Source organism: Penicillium brevicompactum, assembly GCF_028827555.1.
Source record: "Penicillium brevicompactum strain IBT 35665 chromosome Unknown utg000009l_segment0_segment0, whole genome shotgun sequence".
Lineage (NCBI taxonomy): Eukaryota > Fungi > Ascomycota > Eurotiomycetes > Eurotiales > Aspergillaceae > Penicillium > Penicillium brevicompactum.
The window spans coordinates 1,927,010-1,948,116 of record NW_026623212.1 but is presented as its reverse complement, the minus strand read 5'-3'; the positions used below and the strand labels follow the sequence as shown (position 1 = coordinate 1,948,116).

The 21,107-nt window shown below is 50.9% G+C and overlaps 7 protein-coding genes across 7 annotated transcripts; 4 read left to right on the top strand and 3 right to left on the bottom strand.

The window, feature by feature from the left end:
• Positions 1-541: 541 nt before the first annotated feature.
• On the bottom strand, positions 542-1,947 carry N7506_012169 (branched-chain amino acid aminotransferase, cytosolic; the record flags this gene model as incomplete). The annotated part of the gene is made up of 4 exons (XM_056961460.1): positions 542-554; positions 610-1,308; positions 1,356-1,653; positions 1,710-1,947. The coding sequence occupies 4 exons, from the start codon at positions 1,945-1,947 to the stop codon at positions 542-544; spliced, it is 1,248 nt and encodes a 415-aa protein (XP_056805994.1).
• A 652-nt stretch (positions 1,948-2,599) lies between these two features.
• On the top strand, positions 2,600-5,384 carry N7506_012168 (putative protein kinase Scy1; the record flags this gene model as incomplete). Its single annotated transcript, XM_056961459.1, has 2 exons — positions 2,600-4,040; positions 4,096-5,384. 2 exons carry the CDS (start codon positions 2,600-2,602, stop codon positions 5,382-5,384), a joined length of 2,730 nt encoding a protein of 909 aa, XP_056805993.1.
• A 176-nt stretch (positions 5,385-5,560) lies between these two features.
• N7506_012167 (dipeptidyl-peptidase III) lies at positions 5,561-8,050 on the top strand (the record flags this gene model as incomplete). Its single annotated transcript, XM_056961458.1, has 3 exons — positions 5,561-5,916; positions 6,006-6,885; positions 6,935-8,050. The coding sequence occupies 3 exons, from the start codon at positions 5,561-5,563 to the stop codon at positions 8,048-8,050; spliced, it is 2,352 nt and encodes a 783-aa protein (XP_056805992.1).
• Positions 8,051-8,718: 668 nt separating this feature from the next.
• N7506_012166 (putative general stress response protein Whi2) lies at positions 8,719-10,286 on the top strand (the record flags this gene model as incomplete). The annotated part of the gene is made up of 5 exons (XM_056961457.1): positions 8,719-9,238; positions 9,297-9,333; positions 9,397-9,538; positions 9,597-9,946; positions 9,998-10,286. Coding segments are annotated over 5 exons (1,338 nt in total), but the record flags the coding sequence as incomplete, so codon positions are not given.
• An 872-nt stretch (positions 10,287-11,158) lies between these two features.
• N7506_012165 (putative RSC complex subunit Sfh1) lies at positions 11,159-13,069 on the top strand (the record flags this gene model as incomplete). The annotated part of the gene is made up of 4 exons (XM_056961456.1): positions 11,159-11,505; positions 11,580-12,764; positions 12,821-12,905; positions 12,965-13,069. The coding sequence occupies 4 exons, from the start codon at positions 11,159-11,161 to the stop codon at positions 13,067-13,069; spliced, it is 1,722 nt and encodes a 573-aa protein (XP_056805990.1).
• Positions 13,070-13,657: 588 nt separating this feature from the next.
• N7506_012164 (phosphoketolase family protein) lies at positions 13,658-16,090 on the bottom strand (the record flags this gene model as incomplete). The annotated part of the gene is made up of 1 exon (XM_056961455.1): positions 13,658-16,090. The coding sequence occupies one exon, from the start codon at positions 16,088-16,090 to the stop codon at positions 13,658-13,660; it is 2,433 nt and encodes an 810-aa protein (XP_056805989.1).
• A 765-nt stretch (positions 16,091-16,855) lies between these two features.
• N7506_012163 (non-ribosomal peptide synthetase) lies at positions 16,856-19,676 on the bottom strand (the record flags this gene model as incomplete). The annotated part of the gene is made up of 2 exons (XM_056961454.1): positions 16,856-17,659; positions 17,739-19,676. 2 exons carry the CDS (start codon positions 19,674-19,676, stop codon positions 16,856-16,858), a joined length of 2,742 nt encoding a protein of 913 aa, XP_056805988.1.
• Positions 19,677-21,107: the final 1,431 nt, after the last annotated feature.

Below are 21,107 nucleotides of genomic sequence, written 5' to 3'. Positions count from 1 at the left end.
ACTAAGTTAGTTATGGTAGAGCTTCCAAGGTCCTTCAACAGCTTAAGCAAGCCTTGGAATCACCTGGGCAATGGTCTTTGTTCGATGAGCTCTTTTCATAATTCTCACCACTCTGCTCGGCGAATGGAGAGCCTTGGAACTTGGTCATTCGCTCAATGTGAGAATTGAATAGTGCACAAACATCACCAGGCAACCGTGTGAGCCTAACTCGCCTTGGAACATGGTCATCTTGGAGGGATTGCCTTGAGGCGTCTGGTGTTTTGTAACCTCAATTAGCGTATGCGGGAACATGTACTCAGTTCCAAGGTTGAAGGGATCAAGATGAAAGTTTCAAAAATATCGAATGAGCTTTCTATGTAAAGAACCAGGCTCCAGGGAATATATCAGGGAGATACAATAGCACAGTATCAAGGTAGTCTCAGTAAACCGCCAACGAAATGCAAAATTAGATGACACAAAAAGAATGAGATCTGGACTTTTGAAAGCTTCCGCAGCAGTGGATCAAAGCTTGGGTTCAGAAGCCCTTTCATGAGACGAATCCTTAGATCACAACACTATCACTCAGTCAGTATATGGTCGTTCAAAATAATAGTGGAAGGGCCCACTTACCTCCAAGGGTTCTGCTCGTCACCGTACTGGATACCCTCAATCCAGTTCTTCATCTGGAGAGCAATCTCACCAGCCTCCTCATCCTCCTTCAAACCACACTCAACCATCTTGCCGCGGTAGCTGATGTTACGGACAGGGCTGACAATGGCAGCAGTGCCTGCACCGAAGACTTCAATCATACGACCCTCCTCAGAAGCCTCGGCAACCTCGGACATGCGGATCTTCTGCTCTTTAATGGCCCAGCCGAGAGGCTCAAGTCTCTCGCGAGCAAGGGTCAAGACAGAATCACGAGTGACACCTTCCAGGATAGTACCGTCGAGAGGAGCAGTGATAAGCTCCTTCTGTCCGGTCTCCTTGTTCTTCAGGGCAATGAACAAGTTCATTGTGCCCACCTCGGTGACATACTCTTCTTCGCCGAAGAGCCACAGGTTCTGCTGGAATCCACGAGAGGCGGCCTCGAGCTGGGGCAAGATGCAGGGAGCGTAGTTAGCTCCGAGCTTCTTGTCTCCCACACCACCGGGCCAGGCACGGACGGCGTAATCGGTGGCCTCCAATGAGATGGCCTTGAAACCAGTGGGGTAGTAAGGACCAACAGGGCTGGCAATCACGAACAAAAGAGCAGAGCCGGGTGGGCCGACTCCGAGAGTCTTCTGTGTGCCAATCATGGTGGGACGCAGGTACAAAGAGTAACCGCGAGCGCTGCGAGTGTTAGCATTGGACTCATCAGCACTGCTTGATGAACTTACTCGGGGATGAATCGGCTGTCAGTCTTGACAAATTCACCAATGATCTTGATCAGAGCGTCACCGTCCACGGTGGGCAAGGCGATACGGGCGGAGGACTTGTTGAGACGCTCCATGTTCTTATTAGGGCGGAAGAGACGGATGCCGCCGTTGCTGTCCTTGTATGCCTTCATTCCCTCAAAGCATTCAAATGCGTAGTGGAAGACACAGGTGGAGGGATCGAGGCTGAGGTTCTGGTAAGGAACGATCTGAGGCGCGTGCCATCCCTCGGTGGCAGTCCACTCCACGGAGAGCATGTGGTCTATAGTTCCAACGGGTGAGCTCTCGGCTAGATGAGATGCATTGGTTCTGCCATACCAGTGAAATATTTTCCAAAGACAAGATCCTTGGAGTCCATAGGTTCCTTGGGAGTAGTGGTCTTTGTGATGGTCAACTTTGAAGGGTCGAGACCAGGGAGTTGTGACGCAGCCGGCGCAGAGGCGCTGAATGCTCGCTGCCATGTCCGGCTGGCTGCGAGGCTCTGTTTAGACAAGACGCGGGGCATTGCCAGGCCGGTCAATGCCTGCCGGCGGGCCAATTGGTGAATAGACTTCATAGCTGCGACAATGTCAGAAACAAATTGGGAGCCAGAGGGCGCAGAGTGGAGAATTGTCTGTCAATTGAGTCACAGAGCGCAGAGTACACAAACCTATAGCGCGGAATCCAACGAGCCTTATGTATCCGAGGGAACAAGATGACTCCTCGCCTGGACTGCAATGAATGGCTCTGCGGAGGTCGACATCAACTCCGGTCACTCGGCCTCCAGCGGGCAATTGGAGCTCACCGCCCCACAGATAGGGCGTGACTCAGCTGTCGTGCAGGCAGACTGACCAATCAGAGACGTCAATCTTTGATCGACCCGCCGACTTCGGCTGGTGTCGGCGATAGCTGAATTGGAGGCCTGAGGCGCCCAGATCCGGGGAGCTGTTGATCCACGTGACTGCGGTCGCGATAGATGGCCAAGTGGATGGTCGACAATTCGTTGCACCATTGGAGTGACTGGCTCGTTTCCCTCGTTTTTCTCTCGCTGTCTCCTCAGGCTCTGTCGGTGAAGTTCCACCCACTGCCTCGCCGATCTACTAAATCTTCGTCGCGACCATCCCCTGCAAATAGCCATGTCTTGTGCTAGCGCTCTGACGACACTGTGAAACAAACATCTCCCTCCACCAAATATCCTCGGCAGACCAAAGAACGATTGAGGGCCCGTCATGTTCACCTCCGCGCTCAAGTCGTTCAATTCGAACATATCCGCCAATTATCAAATATCGCCCAACCCCACCATTTACTCAGGCCCCTGGAAGATCCACGATGCAAAGAAGAAGTCGACGGGAACCGCGGCTTCGGTGTTCATCTTTGATCGCAAGTCACTGGAGAGCCGCTCTGGTGGATTTGGAAGAAGCTCCGGGTCATCCAATAAGAAGCTGCAGGAAGATGTGATTGAACGCCTCAAACGCGAAGCGAGCAATCTCGCTCGTTTAAGACACCCGTCTATCCTTCAGGTCCTGGAGCCTGTTGAAGATACGAGAAATGGCGGTCTCATGTTCGCGACAGAACATCTGACTGCTTCGCTTTCTGGGCTCCTTCTCGAGAAAGACGACCAAGGGAACACTACACGTGCTGGTTCGCGGGCAAGCCGGTACATGGTCGAGGAAGCCGATGGGACAAGGAGGAGAAGAGATGTTGAGATTGATGAGTTGGAGATTCAAAAGGGCCTCTTGCAAGTTGCCAAGGGTCTCGAATTCCTGCACGAATCCGCTGGCTTGGTCCATGGAAACCTAAACCCGGAGGCTATCTACATCAATGCCAAATCAGATTGGAAGATCTCTGGTCTGGGATTTGCAGGGCCTCCCGACTCCTCCGAAACCAAATCTTCACTTCCGCCATTGGCTGTGTCTGAGGTTCTTTACCAAGATCCGAGAGTGCCAGCATCCGTGCAACTGAACTTGGACTACACCTCGCCTGACTTTGCTCTCGACTCTAATGTATCTTCAGCCGCCGACTTGTTCTCTTTGGGTCTCATCATCATCTCGCTATACAACTCTCCGCACACCTCGCCTCTGCAAACACACGCCAATCTAACTACATATAAGAAGCTCCTCAGCTCACCTTCCACCACACCGTCCCAAGGAAACAACTTCCTTTGTTCGAATCCGATCCCCAATGGTGTTCTCACGCATGTCTTACCGAGACTCATCACTCGACGACCTGCCCAGCGAATGAATGCCCGCGAGTTCCAGCAATCCCAATATTTCGACAATGTGCTGGTTTCTACTATCCGATTTCTGGAATCTTTGCCCACGAAAAGCCCAAGTGAAAAGACCCAATTTCTTCGAGGACTACAGCGCGTGCTTCCCGAATTCCCTGTTTCTGTGCTAGAGAGGAAACTTTTGGGCGTTTTGATGGATGAGCTGAAAGACCGTGAACTTCTCCCCTTGATTCTCCAAAACGTCTTTGGGATTTTGAAACGTATTCCTAATGGGCGTCGCGTCTTTCCCGAAAAGATCATCCCCGGCCTCAAGGCAGTTTTCGGGACTACGTCAAGCAAAACGCCAGCCGAGCGAGACTCCAAGAAGGACGCCGGTCTTATGGTCGTGTTCGAGAACATGAAACTCATTGCCAGCAATTGTTCAGGAATGGAATTCAAAGATGGTAAGCTTTCCAACGTGGCATGTAATGAATACACATCTAACCTTGGTTCTTATAGAAATCCTTCCACTGATTCGGCTTGGGCTAGACTCACCGCAACATTCTTTGGTGGACGCTTCCATCAAATGCCTCCCGGTGATGCTGCCAGTTCTTGATTTCAGCACCGTCAAGAATGAGGTGTTCCCTCCCATTGCTGCCACTTTCAGCCGTACCAGTAGCCTTGCCATCAAGGTTCGCAGTCTTGAGGCATTCAGTGTGCTTTGTGGAGCCTCGTCGGATGATTCCGATGGTTTAGATGATGATCTCTCTGGGGTTGTGGCGAACAAAGCCACAACATCGAAATCTTCGATCCTGGATAAGTATACCATCCAAGAGAAGCTGGTCCCTTCACTTAAAGCGATCAAAACAAAGGAGCCTTCGGTGATGATGGCAGCACTCAAGGTGTTCCGTCAGGTGGGAATTGTTGCAGACACTGAGTTTTTGGCTTTGGAAGTGCTTCCTGTCCTTTGGAGCTTCAGTCTCGGGCCTTTGTTGAGCCTGGGTCAATTTAATGACTACATGGCCCTGATCAAGACACTCTCAAACCGGATTGAGCAAGAGCAGTGCAAGAAGCTCCAAGAGTTGTCCACCGGCACTGGGGCGGCTGGTTTCCAAAACGGGGCCAATGAGCTGACCCAGTCCGCTACAGGCCTCAGCTCGCCAGATGCAGATGCTGCCGGCAGTTTTGAGCGCCTTGTCCTTGGAAAGAAAGCCTCGTCTGCCAATGGTGAGGCTATAGACATGTGGGGCGGGATGGATTCTGCTCCAGCCAAAGCTACTCCCCCAAGCATGTCGCCTTCCATCTCCTGGTCTTCCAATAATGCCGGCATGACCAACCAGGCCAGCACCCTGAGCTCTCAATCTAACCTTGGTTTCCGTTCGATTACTCCGGATCAGAAACTGAGCTCATTCCCCTCTCTGGCACCTGCTCCCCCTCGGCAGGCTTCGCCCATTACCCAGCCGGCTGCCCAGCCCTTCCCTCCTCTGCAACCACAACCTTCATCTTCATCTATATGGGGAGCGCCAGCCAATTCCACTACACGACCACAGATGGGCGCACCTAGTCCGTCTTTGACCTCCATGTCGACTATGACCCCGTCGAATTATATGTCCGGATCTACCACGGCAGCACCTAACTACTCCTCGTTCTCAATTCCCCCTCCCCCTGGTGGGGGCATGGGCTCTAGCAGCACCATGAGGTCTCCATTGAGTCCTAGTACAAGGTCAACATCCTTCCAATCCGCAGCTCCACCCCCGCCAATGGCGAGTCCAAAGCAAGGACTGGACAAATATGAAAGTTTGATTTAGGGAGAGAATATTTGTTATGGTCGATACCCCCAGTTTACTTCTTACTTTTTTTTGCTTCTGGCTTCTGGCTTTGTCTGCTTTTGAATATCTCGTACATAAAAAGTATCAAGTAAATAGCGCCAAGTACATAAGAAAAAAGATGAAGATGATAAGTACGGAGTCCGGAGTATACAACAATGCCAAGCAACGTCGATCGGACCTCCATCGGTGATCCGAGCGCGGAAGAGGAAGGCCTACCTGATTGGTACGCGCGATGTCATAGCTACCACTGCGAGCCCCTCATGTACCTCATGCGTGGCATTGCGCCGCACTTGGTCCGCTCCGTACTACCTCCCTTACCCCTCTACTCTCGTCTCTCCGCTCCTCGACTTGCACACGCATTCTCTTCATATTCACGTCTCAACATGGATGACACTGTCAAGAAACACTACCTGGCTGACTCTCCTCCCACGGTGGTCAGACTGGAAGTCAAGAGCCACTTTGACACTCTCAAAGATCAGAACCTCCGAAAATATGCACACTTCATGAGCAGGTACGGTGAATTCCGTTTTCCTTCGCCCAATCTCTGGCAACTCAATCTGCCCTTCAGCCTATCGGGAAGCTAACTTCTGGATTCTATAGAGCTGCATTTGAAGGCACCCGTGTCACTCTGCGTCAAGTCTCCCCCGAATCCGAACCCATCTATGACCTGATCATCTCCCTTTACCACGCGTCCAATGGCGACTGGAACAGCCTGGCCCAAAAGACACAAGTCAGCGCCGATGACCTCCGCTTCTTCCTCGAATATGCGGGTCAATTCTTGGGTAACTGCGGAAACTACAAAGGCTTTGGTGACTCAAAGTTCATCCCCCGACTCTCGCCATCGGCCTTTGAAGCTCTGGCTTCTGCGAGTGCCGAGACCAAGACTGCCTTCCAGAAGGCCAACACTACCGGAGGTGGTATCTACGAAACAACCGAGCAATCCATGATGCACCTGGGATACCCCACGGGTGGCCACATGACCACTTATTACCCCGACTCGCCGACAATTACACAGGAGGAAATTACGGCCATCGGTGACTTGATGGAGAAGAAGGGACTCGCCCTGGAGAACACCAGAATCCGAAAGACAACCTCCGGTGACTTTGAGCTTTTGATCGCGTCAGGTGTTTCTTCTCCGCCTGCCAAGGACCGCGACCTCGGCGATGTTGATACCTTCCAGCTCGACGGTGACCTGAGGGGGAAGACCCTGCGTCTGGTCTTTGGTGATCACCAAGAGGAAATGGCTAAGATTGCTCATTCAATCAAGCAAGCTGGACTTGTTTCCGCGAATGAGAAGCAGAAGAGCATGCTCGACTCGTATGCGCTCTCATTCGGTGCTGGTTCTATCGAGGCCTTCAAGGAGAGCCAACGTATCTGGGTTCAGGACCAGAAGCCTGCTCTCGAGACGAACATTGGTTTCGTCGAAACTTACAGAGATCCCCATGGTGTGCGAGGAGAGTGGGAAGGCTTTGTCGCTTTGGTATGTATATTTCTGAGTCAAAGCAGAGTATCTTGCTAACTTTCCACAGGTGAATCTCGAGCGCACTCGTGCTTTTGGAACACTGGTAGACAGTGCCGAGAGTATGATCCCTAAGCTCCCTTGGGGAACGGACTTTGAAAAAGACAAGTTCCTGAGCCCCGACTTCACTTCATTGGAGGTCTTGAGCTTCGCGTGCTCGGGCCTCCCGGCCGGTATCAACCTTCCCAACTATGATGATATTCGTCAAAACCTGGGCTTCAAGAATGTGTCTCTTGGCAATGTGCTGAGTGCCAAGGCTCCTAACGAGGCCATTCCTTTCATTGCGGAGCGCGACCAGGAGATTTACCGTCAATTCCGTGACCCAGCTTTCGAGGTTCAGGTCGGTATCCACGAACTTCTGGGACACGGCACAGGCAAGCTGTTGCAGGAGACAGCACCGGGACAGTATAACTTCGATATCAAGAACCCGCCCATCAGCCCTGTCACCAACAAGCCTGTGTCTACCTGGTACAAGCCAGGACAAACATGGAGCTCCGTCTTCGGTTCGATTGCCTCATCATATGAAGAGTGTCGTGCGGAGTGTGTTGCCATGGTCCTCGGCTGTGACTTTGGCATCTTGAAGATCTTCGGCTTCGGCGATGGCAAGGAAGACCTGGCCGGTGAGGCTGGCGACGTTCTCTTCGCCGCATACCTGTCCATGGCTCGTGCCGGTCTGGTCGCTCTCGAGTTCTGGGACCCCAAGACTCAAAAGTGGGGACAGGCTCACATGCAAGCTCGCTACAGTATCCTGCGTACTTTCCTTGATGCCGGCGATGACTTTGTGAAACTTTCACACGAGAAGGAAGATCTCTCTGATCTTGAAATTCATCTTGATCGCTCGAAGATTCTGACTCATGGACGCCCGGCCGTGGAGAAGTACCTCCAGAAGCTGCATGTCTACAAGAGTACCGCCGATATTGAGGCCGGTAAGGGGCTTTATGATGACATCACCTCTGTTGACAGCTGGTGGGGAACTACTGTCCGTGACGTCGTTCTGAAGAACAAGGTTCCTCGCAAGGTGTTTGTGCAGGCCAACACTATCCTTGAGGGTGATCAAGTCAGTCTGAAGGAGTATGAGCCGACTCTGGAGGGTTTGATTCAAAGCTTTGCTGAGCGCAAGGTTTGAACGAGCCTGCTTTAGCGATATATATGAATAGTACATAAAATACACATGGGGCCCTGTCTACATATACAACTACAGTGCCCCTTTATATCCAGGACAAAGAAGACTCGCACCATCCATGTCCTATTTTGACGGCCTATCTGTCATAAAACGTATGTAAACATTTCGAATCAATTTGAGACTTCATCACAAAGAATGCAATGAGTGTCTAGCCCTGGAGGTGGTCAGATATCTGCTTGTATATCCATGTGGAGCAAGGGTGTAGTGTATCAAAGGAACCTTGCCTAGCACAACCCCTGAAATATATCCAGACTGAACCACACAGCTCAACACTCGAATATACAGTCAAGTAGAATGCTTCAAATTGTAAATTAATATCGAATAACTGCAATCTAACACACACGGCACGTGCCAAGGCTGATATGGCGCTCGGACTTACCGCCGTAGTCGATCTACGCTTTCCCCAACCTAAGCGCTCACAACGTTGCCACTGCGTCTTTGTCTCTTTGTCTACTCGATCGGACTCTCACCTATATAAATGTGCCAGTGAACACGGGAAATCATCTCTTGATATACCACAGCTGCTTGGAACGCACTTCCGAGGGTAAATTCACTTCCGACGTGGGCCCGCACCTCCAGGCCACAAACACCGATCATTTTGGGTCGTGCAGATTGACCAGCCTGAGACCAGTCAGGCAACCTATAACACGGTGTCGCGAGAAACGCCGCCGTCAGACCCATCAATCACGGCGTGCCCGTCCCATTCCACCGACTCGTTAGAGGAGGACCACTGTTACGCCGCGACTCCGCTTTCCCCTGCCTCCGCTTCAAGCTCCTCCGCACACCCTCCACCCTTCTCGTCTCTCTTTGTTTCGCCTTCGTCCGACTCCAATCGCGCATACAAAGTTACTGAGCCCGGTCCCGCTTGCCCACCAGCTTTAGCGCCCCCGACTCCTGTCGAGGAGTCCCTCGAGCCGGCCCCTTCTTCAGCGGTCGTTGCTGATACAAAGGCTTCTTTCTCTGAACCTAAAAACGAGGGTTCCGCTGACGACAGTGAACCCCCTCCACCTTACACCGAAGGATACAGTCCGCTTGAATCATTCACCTACGTTATGGCTGCCGCAGGAGGTGCTTCGAGTATCATCACCCAGGTCTCCCAGACTGGGGGACCGCCAATCAACACTCTCGGTGGTAAGTGCTGTAACAATATCCGCTCAGTGATTGCGCGCTAATTGATTACCCCTGACAGACATTGGTGGCGATGAAAACATCTGTCTCGAACTTCGGTAAGATTGAGCAACCGATGACAACCTCTGATATGCTGAGCACATTGACTCACCTACCTACAGGAATGTTCGTTTCACCCTTTCTCGGGATGAGCTTCTGACTCTGCCGGAGTTTGTTCTCCTGTCTCTATTCCCCAACGGTCTGCTGCCGGACGGCCACGCAACCACAAATGGCTTCCACGACGGCGAGGTCTACCCTGTTGATGTAAGTGAAGTCATGTCTCAAAACTCCGGCGAATGTGCTACTAACGCAAGTCATTTAGTATGACCCCGCTGCTCTCCAGTACATGCTGGATTTCTTCCGCAACGTCGCCCAGACGATCCCCTCATCTCTGCCATCTGGCTCTACTTCACCCGATGCGGAACTTGCAGACGCGATGCAGGGCTCCGCCCGCGACATGCTGCAGGACCGTGCTGGAATCATTGTCCTCAGGGAAGACCTTGACTTCTACGTGATCCCCCCGCGTGCTGACATCGGCCACGAAGAGATGCTTGAAGTCAAGCGCGCAGCTGGCCGGTCCCTTCTGAAACAAGATGGGATCTTCTCTGGATTGAGAAAGAGTGAGGAAATCGGATCAACTGAGCAGCATCTGATTGAGATGTTGACCGCTGGGTAAGTAGCCGTGGATCCACCAAAGTGAATATCTACTAATGTGTGATGCAGTGGGTTTGACCGCGAAGACCAATGGGGCCACCGTGCCGCTGAGCCCAACAAGGCAGTTATTTGCAGTCTTGCCTTGGCTAAACTCCGCACTGATATCCGAGGCGACTTGTCCAACAACAATGCTGTGGGCATGGCCCAGAAGCTTCTTCTGTTCTGGCGCAAGCCTGCCCGCCGCTGCTGGTGGGAGGGTATTGAGCTTGATGATGTGGAGGGCGTTGATGGTCAGGTCAAGGTCTGGATTCGGCGCGTATGGACATTGGAGATGGTAAGTTATCATTCCTTTTACTGACCCCGACCCTGGAACCACAAGAACTAACCTTGCATAGAGCGTTATTGGTCTCCGGTGAAGTTAATATCTTCTTTTCTTTCTAACATCTATTTCCTTGCATCTTGTACTGCGACTACCATTCCCCCGGCTTTTTGCCTCGATGTTTCGTCTGTTCTCTTCCCCGGGTTGCATTTACAATGTCCCACATCTTCAATATCCAACTCCTCATCGCGACAGCAGGGCTGGCGTACTCTGCAGTTTGGATGTCATTCATTTCAGTATATTGATTTTCCCAGTCAGATTGGTCTAAAATTTGAATAAAGTACTAGTCATTAGTTGGTATCTGGGCTGTGGATTCATGAATATATGGTGTGTGGTTTGTCATATTCTGTTGGCACCTGCTCTTCATTTCAGTGGCTTCGATTCTTTCAGTCTTGTACAAACAACCGCCCAGAAATCAGCGTGTAATTCATCCATGGGACTAAAGTTGATTCAAGTTATGCAACTAACTGCTGTTTACGCAGATCAAGTCACATCTTATTTCCGCCTGAAAATCATGGCGGCCATAAAACACGTGACCGACTGGAATGGGACTAGCGTCGAAATGGGCAAAGCGCGACTGGACATTGCGCAGAAGATCAATTCCAAAGTCAATCCTTCCAGTTGCTTTCGATTAGGCCTTCGACGTGATTTCCTATCCATTTTCCTTTCACCTGCTGTGGACATCTCTCGAATTTTTGTCGCTATCTTTGCTTGCGCTTGGGCCAATTTTCTACGTGCCTCCATCCAGTGATCAGCCCTTCGAACATCGAGTCAATCAACAAATCGCAAGCTCTCCGCCGCTTCAATCCAACCCTCGAAGGGGCATGTCATTGTGCAATTGAATCGCAAACATGTCCCCTCTCCGCGGCTACATCACTTCTTACCCCCCGCGCATGCGCCAGTATGGAAACGCGTTGCTCACACCCGTCAACCCTCCGTCGCAGGCCGGTCCCACACCGCGCACTACCAAACGTGGTACCACAGCCATCAACTACGCCGAAGATGGATATGAAGATGAGGATTTCGATGAGACTGACGGTCCCCGTCGGCCAACAGGCCTAAGGAGCCTTCGGCGCGAAGAATCAGCCGCCGACAAGTTGATCCCATACTCAGAGAAACTGGGAAAAGAGATACATGAACCAGTGGAAGTGCAAGGTCTTTTCCGTGAATGGATGATCAAGCGAATGTTGCGACCGGCGTATGTTCTTTCTGACATGGCTTGTCTCTTCCCCCCTCCCTCAACTTGGCTAACATATAGCGTGGTGATTCCAGATGCGCCGATCAGCTACAGATTCAGGCGCAGCTTCCCTTAACTTTGGTCCCCATTCGAATTGATGTGGAGGTTATCGCCCACCAGCCTCTCGAACCCTTCCCTCTCCCGCGCATGTCTGCAGACCCTGCAATCAACCAGACCCTTCCTGCCTACCGCAGGCCTGATCCGTTACCCCCATTCCGAATCAAGGATACCTTCTTATGGAATCTTCACGAATCGCTCTCAACGCCAGAAGAATTCGCTGTTGGATTCGTGCGCGATCTCGATCTACCAAACCCCCAAGCCACGACAATGACGATTAGCAATCAGATTCGACAGCAGCTGGAGGAATATGCCGGTGTAGCTCTCCACCCTCTATTCCAGAGCACAGAATCAGGCGCCGCGCCGAGTCTCCCACCACAGACGGAGCCATCGCGAGATGCCTCAATGACACCAGCGGCCACGAATGTTGCTACACCTGACAGCCGGCCCATCATCACCACAACCGTCACACCTACCAAAGAAGCGCTAGTGAACGATAGCCTCCTCAACCCCGATGACGCCTACCGTTGTTTGATTACACTCAATATCAATCTGCAGAACAAGCTTTACACGGACAAATTCGAATGGTCTCTACTCCACCCACCCGGGTTGGCCGAAGAATTCGCGCGTATCACTTGTGCAGATCTCAGTCTCGGCGGCGAATGGGTCAGCGCCCTTGCGCACGCTATATACGAAGCCGTATTGAAGTTCAAAAAGGAAGTTTGCGAAAGTGGTGCCCTCGTCAGCGGTATCAACGGCTACGGCAACGATATCGACAACCTGGCTGCCAATGGCGTGGAGGCTGGGTGGCGCTATGACCCGGAGACTGTCTGCGAAGAGTGGCAACCTTCGGTTGAGGCACTGTCCAAGGAGGAGATTGAGCGTCGTGAAGGTGACCGGGAGCGCCAGATTCGTCGCTTGCGACGAGAGACCGCCAGGTTCTCATCGACTACAGGAATCACGCCCGATCTTCAAAGACAAAGCAGTAGTCACTTTGAAGTTGACGGTGACACTCCGTTGGGACGCGGTGAGCGGAACAAGCGTAAGCGCAGATTCCGTAGCTTAAGCCCCAGTGGCAGAGGCGGTACTCCAGGTGGTCGTGGCACCCCGGATACAGGGTCGGGTGCTGGATATGGAGGTGGTGGCGGTACACTCTCTGAATGGTACGTTGACATCTATTTCCAAATCATTGAATCATATCTAACAAGCTCGTTTTCAGGGAGCGCCAAAGCTGGCGATGCAAGAACTGTGCAGTATGGGGCACAGCAGTTTGGGCAGTGCGAGACGGTCCGGACGGTCCACGGGTGAGTTTTCAATTCAATTCAATTCAATTCCTCGACATCAAGCTAACATTCGTATCTAGACCCTCTGCCACAACTGTGGCTTACTCTACGAGCGTGATAAGGTCGCACCGGAATGGTCCAAGGACCTCCATCGACACGATATCCCCGTTGGCCGATTCGGCTAATTCCGCCATATTTCGCCGTTTGCACCTTAATGTACTATTAAGCTTCAATGACCTACTTCACGCCATCTATTTCCCCTTCAAAATTCCTTAATTCGCTGTTGCATCTTGCTTGTACGTTTATCATCGGCGCTACGGCGCAGAGTCTGCTTTGCAATCTCAATCCGCTTAGCAAATATTGAGGATGTTACCCTTGTTAGTATCTAATCTACTGTCCATTGGTTCTGGATCTGTGTGTCTTTTGTAGCCTTTCTTGTGTTGGTAGCCTTGGGAGACCGGCCCCTGGAGCGATCTAGCTTCTACTAGCTTTCAGTATACCACCATCCCTACGCCACAGCCTTGGAGTTGAGAGCTTCAGTAGATCTGATAGTGTTGAGCTTCCAAGATTGTCCATGATTAGGTTTTACTCATTTGTACTAGTAGGGGTTGAGCAGCACCATCAGACTCTCCGTGGCCGTGGACACAGTCCGTGGTAATGTGTTCATGAAAACAACGATAAGTCAAAAATGAGCATGTATTATTATGAAGATTCACGTGTATCGAACCATCATTTACCATCGAACACCATCCCCAGCGCCTTCAAGAAACGTGCTATTTCTTAGGCCAAGGCCAACTCCAATTCCGAATATGCTCGGGGTCAAGACCATTATCAAACGCCACCGCTTTAGCAGCGAGCTGTTCATTGATCAGCTTCTCTCGCACACCAGAGGCAGTGTTTCCAAGAGACTTGACGAGGTCAATCGCGTCGACAGCAAGACTGTATCGATCAGTCTGATTGCGCATAGCAAGTTCGAATGGAGTATCGATATTTCCCTTCTCCCTGTATCCCCGTACATGCAGGTTATGCTGACCGGGTCGCTTGTAGGTGAGCCGGTGGATGAGCCAGGGATAAGAGTGGAAGTTGAAGATGATAGGTTTGTCATCTGTGAAGATGGCCTTCCATTTCTTGTCCGACATGCCATGGGGATGATGGAGGGTCGAGATTAGTCGGAAGAGATCAACCACGTTGACGAATCGGATTTTCAGATCCGGTAGATTCTTCCGCAGTAGAGCTGTTGCTGCGAGAGCTTCGTGTGTCGACACGTCACCGCAGGATGCAATTACAATGTCCGGCTCCTCGCCTTGGTCGTTACTGGCCCAGTCCCAGATTCCGAGACCTTTGGTACAGTGCGCGATGGCTTCTTCCATGTTGAGGAACTGGATGTGATCTTGCTTGTCGGCGACGACGACATTTACGTAGTTCACACTGCGTAGGCAGTGGTCCATGACCGAGAGAAGAGTGTTGCCATCCGGTGGAAGGTAGATGCGGACGACTTCTGGGCTTTTATTTGCGACCACGTCGAGGAAGCCTGGATCTTGGTGTGTGAAACCGTTATGGTCTTGTCTCCACACTGTCGCTGTGATAAGGATGTTCAGAGAGGCGATCCGAGCTCTCCATTCGACCTCAAGACACTTTTCGATCCATTTGCAGTGCTGGTTGACCATCGAGTCGATGACGTGAATGAAAGGCTCGTAGCTGTTCAGCAACCCATGACGTCCGGAGAGAACATAGCCTTCCAGCCATCCTTCACAGGTATGTTCGCTTAGGATCTCCATCACACGGCCATCAGGTGCCAGGTTGCCTCCATCTTTGTCTTCCTCGAAGTAGTCTCCCATCCACACTTTCTTGCCTGCTTTGTACACCTCGGCCAGCTTGTTGGATTCGGTTTCATCGGGTCCGAAAAGTCGGAAGTTATGCATGTTCTGGGCGACCAGATCCCGGAGGAATATGGCCATGTTGGCCATGCCTCCCTTGATTGACTTGCCTGGTTCGATATCCGTGAACCCATACTTTCGGAAGTCCGGCATGCTGAGCGGCCGGCGTAGAAGACCGCCGTTGCCAACGGGGTTGGCACTCATTCTCGAGTTGCCCGACGGGGCAAGCTCTTTGAGTTCTGGGATCAATTTGCCGTTCTTGTCAAAGAGCTCCTCCGGCTTGTATCCTTTCATCCACTGCTCCAGAAGTTTGAGATGCGGAGGATTGGTGCGGACATCTGTGATTGGAATCTGGTGTGCACGCCAAAAGCCCTCGAGATGATGGCCATCGAGTTCTCGGGGAGCCGACCATCCCTTGGGCGTGCGAAGAACGATCATGGGCCAGCGAGGCCTAAAGGGCTTGTTGGAATCCCGAGCTTTCTTTTGATGCTCCTTGATTTCCTTGACACATTGCTCAAGTGTCACAGCCATGGCCTGATGCATGCTGTCAAAATCACTTCCCTCCACAAAGTATGGCTTCCATCCGTAGCCGACAAACAAAGATGTCAACTCCTCATGGCTCACTCGTGCAAGCACGGTTGGGTTGTTGATTTTGTATCCATTCAGATGCAGAACAGGAAGCACAGCTCCGTCGACGATAGGGTTCAAGAACTTCGTGCTATGCCAGCTGGTTGCCAAAGGCCCGGTCTCAGACTCGCCATCACCGACCATGGTCAAGGTGATCAGATTCGGGTTATCAAAAACCGAGCCAAAGGCGTGTGAGATCGAGTATCCGAGCTCTCCACCCTCATGAATACTTCCCGGCGTCTCCGGGGTAGCATGGCTTCCAATTCCACCGGGGAACGAGAATTGCTTGAAGAACTTCTTCATGCCCTCCTTATCCTCAGCTTTGTCCGGATAAACTTCCGAGTAGACGCCTTCAAGATAGGATTGAGAGATAATTCCAGGAGCGCCATGGCCCGGACCCGAAACAAAGAGTACATCGAGATCGTGCTTCTTGATAAGTCGATTCATGTGCATCCAGGTGAAGGATTGTCCAGCATCAGACCCCCAATGACCCAGGAGGCGGGCTTTGAGGTGCTCTAACTTAAGAGGCTCTTCGAGTAGTGGATTGTCACGAAGATAAAGCATGCCTAGACAAAGGTACATGCTTGCCCGGAAGTAGGCGTTCATCTTCCGTATTGTCTCGGCATCGAGAGGCTTACCCTCTAGGGTAGAACGAGCCTCTCCATATGCAGAGATGCTCTGACCTTCGGCTTTTGACGCCATTTTGTGTGACCTGGTGTGGTTTTGAGGTGTTTCACAGTATGCCAGTAGCTCTGTTTCGATTAGGTTGTTCCGGTGATTCCGTCACGATGAGCGCGTTGGCAGATACTGGGAGTAAAAAGAAAATTGGAGGGAGATCCAGAATCAAGTCATGCAATAAGTACCAAAACCTGCACATAGTGGAAACGAATTCCATACTGGTTGACTTGCTTGCCTGACAAGTCAATGACGTGTAGTTCACAAACGTACCATGCTTATGTGGTACGATGCACGCATGACTGCATTTATGCTGATTGATAATTCCACCGACCCAATGGCAGCCATTTCCAGGTTCAAAGACATGCATGTGTTCTTCCTCTGGATCTGGAGTAGTTCCCTCAAGGTGGAGAAAGATGAGGATGTTGAAGGTTGGAAGTGAAGAGCAATGTCCACATCTTGGCGTTGACACCTGATTGTTGAGGCTCAATCCGAATTTCATCCCCGTCGTTTACAAGCCTTTGATCTTCTCCTATTTTCACATCTCGAGGTCTTTCATCCTCCATGCTTAGACAGCTGAGATACTTCAGGTCTACGTGTTTCTCATCAGATACGTGTGTGCACACATAAAGTATAGCAGTTGGATTGAAACGACAGAGATTCTGCTACCCAGCGAATTTGCACCCTCTTGAGCTCCAATAAGAATCAATTCCCATATCTGGTTCCTTTTCAAAATTTCCTCGGGGCGATGGCCATTGCATCCCAGGTTTCAGGGCTCCGCCACCGCCCAATCTAAATTCCTCGAGCCTCTAGCACACCCCGCAAGATCTTCTGGAAGTCAAAGACATGCTCCGGCAACAGCATCGTGTAATGCCTACCAGGAACTTCATGGAATCCAGTGGTGGCTCGAGAAAAGTCCTGCCACTTACTGAGATGTTCATTCAGCCATTCCTCTTTGGATGACGCCGCGATTGCCAACGGGGTGCACCAAAAGACATCGATGCTGGCCACAGATCCCTCGGGGTCGTAGTCGACTGCCATGCTATGCAGGACATATGCCAGGGAAGCCCATCTTATCAGGCTTGGCTTGGAGAATGAGAGTTCTGCCAGGCGATCTGGATCAGACTCTCTCATCACTCCGTCAAACACCTCCTCTCTCGAAAGCCCCTTCAGCGCAACCGCCAATACTCTCGATCGTTCCTCAGTCATAAGTCCGAGGAAATAAGCAAGATGGAGCAGGCATTCTCGATAGTCGAGATCACGCATACGCAACTTGATATGCGGTGGAAGATTGAATGCTCCCACGAACTTGACTTCGTCACCGTTCTTTTCAAGAAGTTTTCCCACCTCAAACGCAATCATGGCCCCATAGCAGTATCCTGCCAACGCATATGGCCCGTGGGGCTGTGTTCTTTTGACAGTGGCATAGTAACTGTCCACAGTTTCCTCGATAGTGGAGAAAGGTATTTCGCCTTCGTTGAATCCCCTCGCCCGCAAAGCATGAATCGGCCGATCCTTCATGTATTTCGCAAGGTTGAGGAAAACCAGCACCTCACCTGCCCCCCGGGTGAACAAGCCAAAGAGGTGCTTTGGTGCCTTTGTCCTGCAGAGTAACCAAGGGGCTATACTCCCGAAGCGCTTGCAGCTCCTGCAACACATTGTGCAATTCGCGTACCGTTGAGCTTGTCATGACAGCCGTCAGTGGTAGTTCCTGACCCAGATCGATTTTGCTTTCCAGGTCTTTCTTCAGCTTGATAAGCTCCATGGAAGTGATTCCAACATCGAAAATGGGAGTTTCCACACCAAACCCTTCCTCGCCAAGCCCCAGAGATTCAATATAGATCGCGAGGATCTGACGCTCAAGTTCATTCTGCGGTGGGGTGCGGACTGCCTTATAATAAAGCCTCACCATTTCACTATTGATCTCTTGAAAAGATCTGTACTCGCCTTTTTCATAACACGTCTTGATCTTTTGACGAGATACCTTGCCAAGCGCGGACTTTTGAAGAATGGATTCATTCAATGGAATGATCTCCGGGCGTGAACCAGTAGCCATAATGACAATCTTGGAAATTGCTTCGGTGGTTCGCACACGCGTCGCCATATCCTCCGGTCGGTAGGTCGGTAGGTACGCCAGGCAGACCATTTCTGTGTCTGCGCCGGCCGGGAACGAAGAAAAACAGCAGTTGAAGCTAGGAGTGAGGCCTGGGATGTCGGCCCGATCAAGCAAGCTGTCAATCTCATAAGGGCTATAGTGGATTCCGTTGATGATCATTGTCTCCTTCAGTCGGCCTGTCAAGTTCAAATACCCGGTGTTCCGGTCGATGAAGGCTCGGTCGCCTGTCTTGAACCATCCATCACTGCTGAATGATTCTGCGGTCGATTGGGCGTCATTGAAATATTCTTTGAAGACCGCTTTCCCCCTGAGCTCCAGGTTACCGATCTCTCCTGGGGATAGACAAACGTTGTTGCTCGAATCATCTGTGATCCTCAATTCAATACCTGGCATACAAGTTCCGACAGAGGCAAATTCCAGCTTGTGGTCAATATCGTACTGCGGGCAGTTGGTATTGAAAATCGCACCAGCGCATGTTTCTGTCATGCCGAAGCCAGGAACGATGACGTTTCTCGGGGCTCCATAGCGGACAAGGAGTTTTGAGACCTCATCGCATGTTCTGGTTACATTTGCTTCGCCCCCTGAAGCCACATAATCCAGGCAACTGAGATCCCAGTTGTGCGAAACGCCATTCGTTGCGCCAGATGGAGCTGCTACCCCGGACAAGGTGGTACGAAGCTTTGCCAGGAAGGAGTTTGGAGCAAAGGTTCTGGTGACTCTGTGCCTATCGATCAGGTCTATAAATTTGATTGGGTCGGAAAGTACATCCGTGCTGTGGACATGAACCTGATCTTTGAGCGCCAACATAGCTTGCAGATGGATTTCGACGAGAGAGGCGGCATGATCGAGACGAATACAGTTCATGAAGCTATTTCCACGGAGAGCCACAACGGATAGTTTCCCGACCAGAACAGCTAGAATCTGTCCATGAGTGAGACACACAGCCTTGGATTTCCCCGTGCTGCCCGAGGTGAGCATCATAACTGCTGTGTCACCCAGTTCAGATCTAGTGAAGTCGAGCAAGGGGAGGGCGGCCTTTTGATCAAGTGAATCAACCGCCATTATCTTGATGGATGGCTGTTGGCTGAACTCGGATACAAGAGTGTTGCGAGTCAAGCACAATGGCTCCTTCAGTAGTTTCGACAAGTGGTCCAAATGCGCCATGCGGAGTGAAGGGTCGTTGGGAAGTGTTGTCGAAATGACAGGCACGCACCCTGCCAGCATAACCGCCCAGAACCATATAATAGTGTCCCAGTGGGATTCGAAGTGCAGAAGAACCGCACACCCGGGATTCAGATCAGAGGCAATGGGGCTTGCACGAAGCGACCAGGAGGCACGCTGCGCATGTTGAAAAAGTTGCTTATAGGAACAGGTTATCGGATCATCGGTGTTTCCTAAGGAGTAGCATATCAGGTTGCCACCATCTTCCTGATCCGAAACCTCTTGGAGCAGGTGCTGAAGATTTCTGAACGTCATGTTCGAAATGGGCTGATGCATGATGGATGAACTGATATTCTAATTTGGGGGTTTTCTTTCGCTGATGTTGACGGGAGAGTCCGGTTCCCCAGTTCTCAATCACTGCTATGTGACATCTCTGAACTTCACGAGCAGAGGTGGCTGGACTTATAACCTCCCTTATACGATCTAGTGGGACCTCTTGTCCAACTTTGGCCAAGGCAGTGGATGCATCGGTAGTCAACAGAAGGCCTGATACTTACATTGAGAGAACCTATGGATCGTTCTCCCTCAATGTACGCGGCACTGCGGCCTCGAAATCACATAGTCCCATATGCGAGGTTGCTCCACGTGTGTGAAACACTGCATGGCCCCTCTCAGCCAATATGAAAACCCCCAGACCCCGGCAGAAGCCGTACAGTTTACACAAATCTGAGTCCCGATCGTAAAGATGACACCCAGAGATGGTTACTTTTGATCGCGCATTTGCCTCATCAAGTATTCAAGATGTTCTCGTGTCTCTCGTGGCCTTTTTATGGATGTCAGGAGATGTCATGACGATAATAAGGAAAGGATCGTGCGCGGTGAAACCCGACCAGCTCTTCTCTGTGCTCTCTTATAACCGCTTTCTCTCGTATTTCTTAATAATAGTCAAAAGTGCTGCCTGTTGATTTCAAAAGGTCGTGTATTCTCCGAAGGTTTTCATACACCTTGTGGTGGATTACAAACAAAGTGTCTTTAATTCTGTTTTAGTAATGCCACTACTGAAGAGCCAATCTCTACATGGCTGAATGATTAGGTCCAGATGAAACTGTTCTTAGAATTGCTCTTGGGGCTGACCAATTTGGCCTACACTATCCACACTCGGGCAGCCCTAACTACATCAGCGCAGCCTACGGTAGGAAAATTCACATTCCAAGATTCTGCCCCAAATAAACCGAAATAAGTGCGTGAGTGTCCATATATGGTATATCAGAGACATTGTTCGGTCTTGAAAAATCCCTGTCTAGCTTTGGAAGACCTGAAGTGCGTTATCCATGGATACTTACTTCTGGTTGCGCTGACCATAAGGATTACTACATGACACGATATCAGATTCGGACCTGCTTATGCCCAAAAGTCTTATAAGCACGCTGCACGTACCTCTGACTGTGATGACGACCAGACCCCGAAATAACCACTATATGACTGCAACCTGCGAGCAGGGCCCGCAAGAAATGACTAATTGGCACCTTGACCTTCGTGTGCAGACTTAATCGCAATGCGGTACTTTAGTGGCACCGAATGTAGCCGCTTGTGGTGAGACCCTACAGTTTGAGATCAGCGTGACTGATTTTGCACATAGAGCTGAGCATTTAACAAAGAACATCCAATTTCATGACCCTTATACTATATCATATTACAAAGGACCAATTGTATCTGCCTCAAATTATGCTAAATCACAAAGGTGTGACAGAAACTTGATCTTTCTTT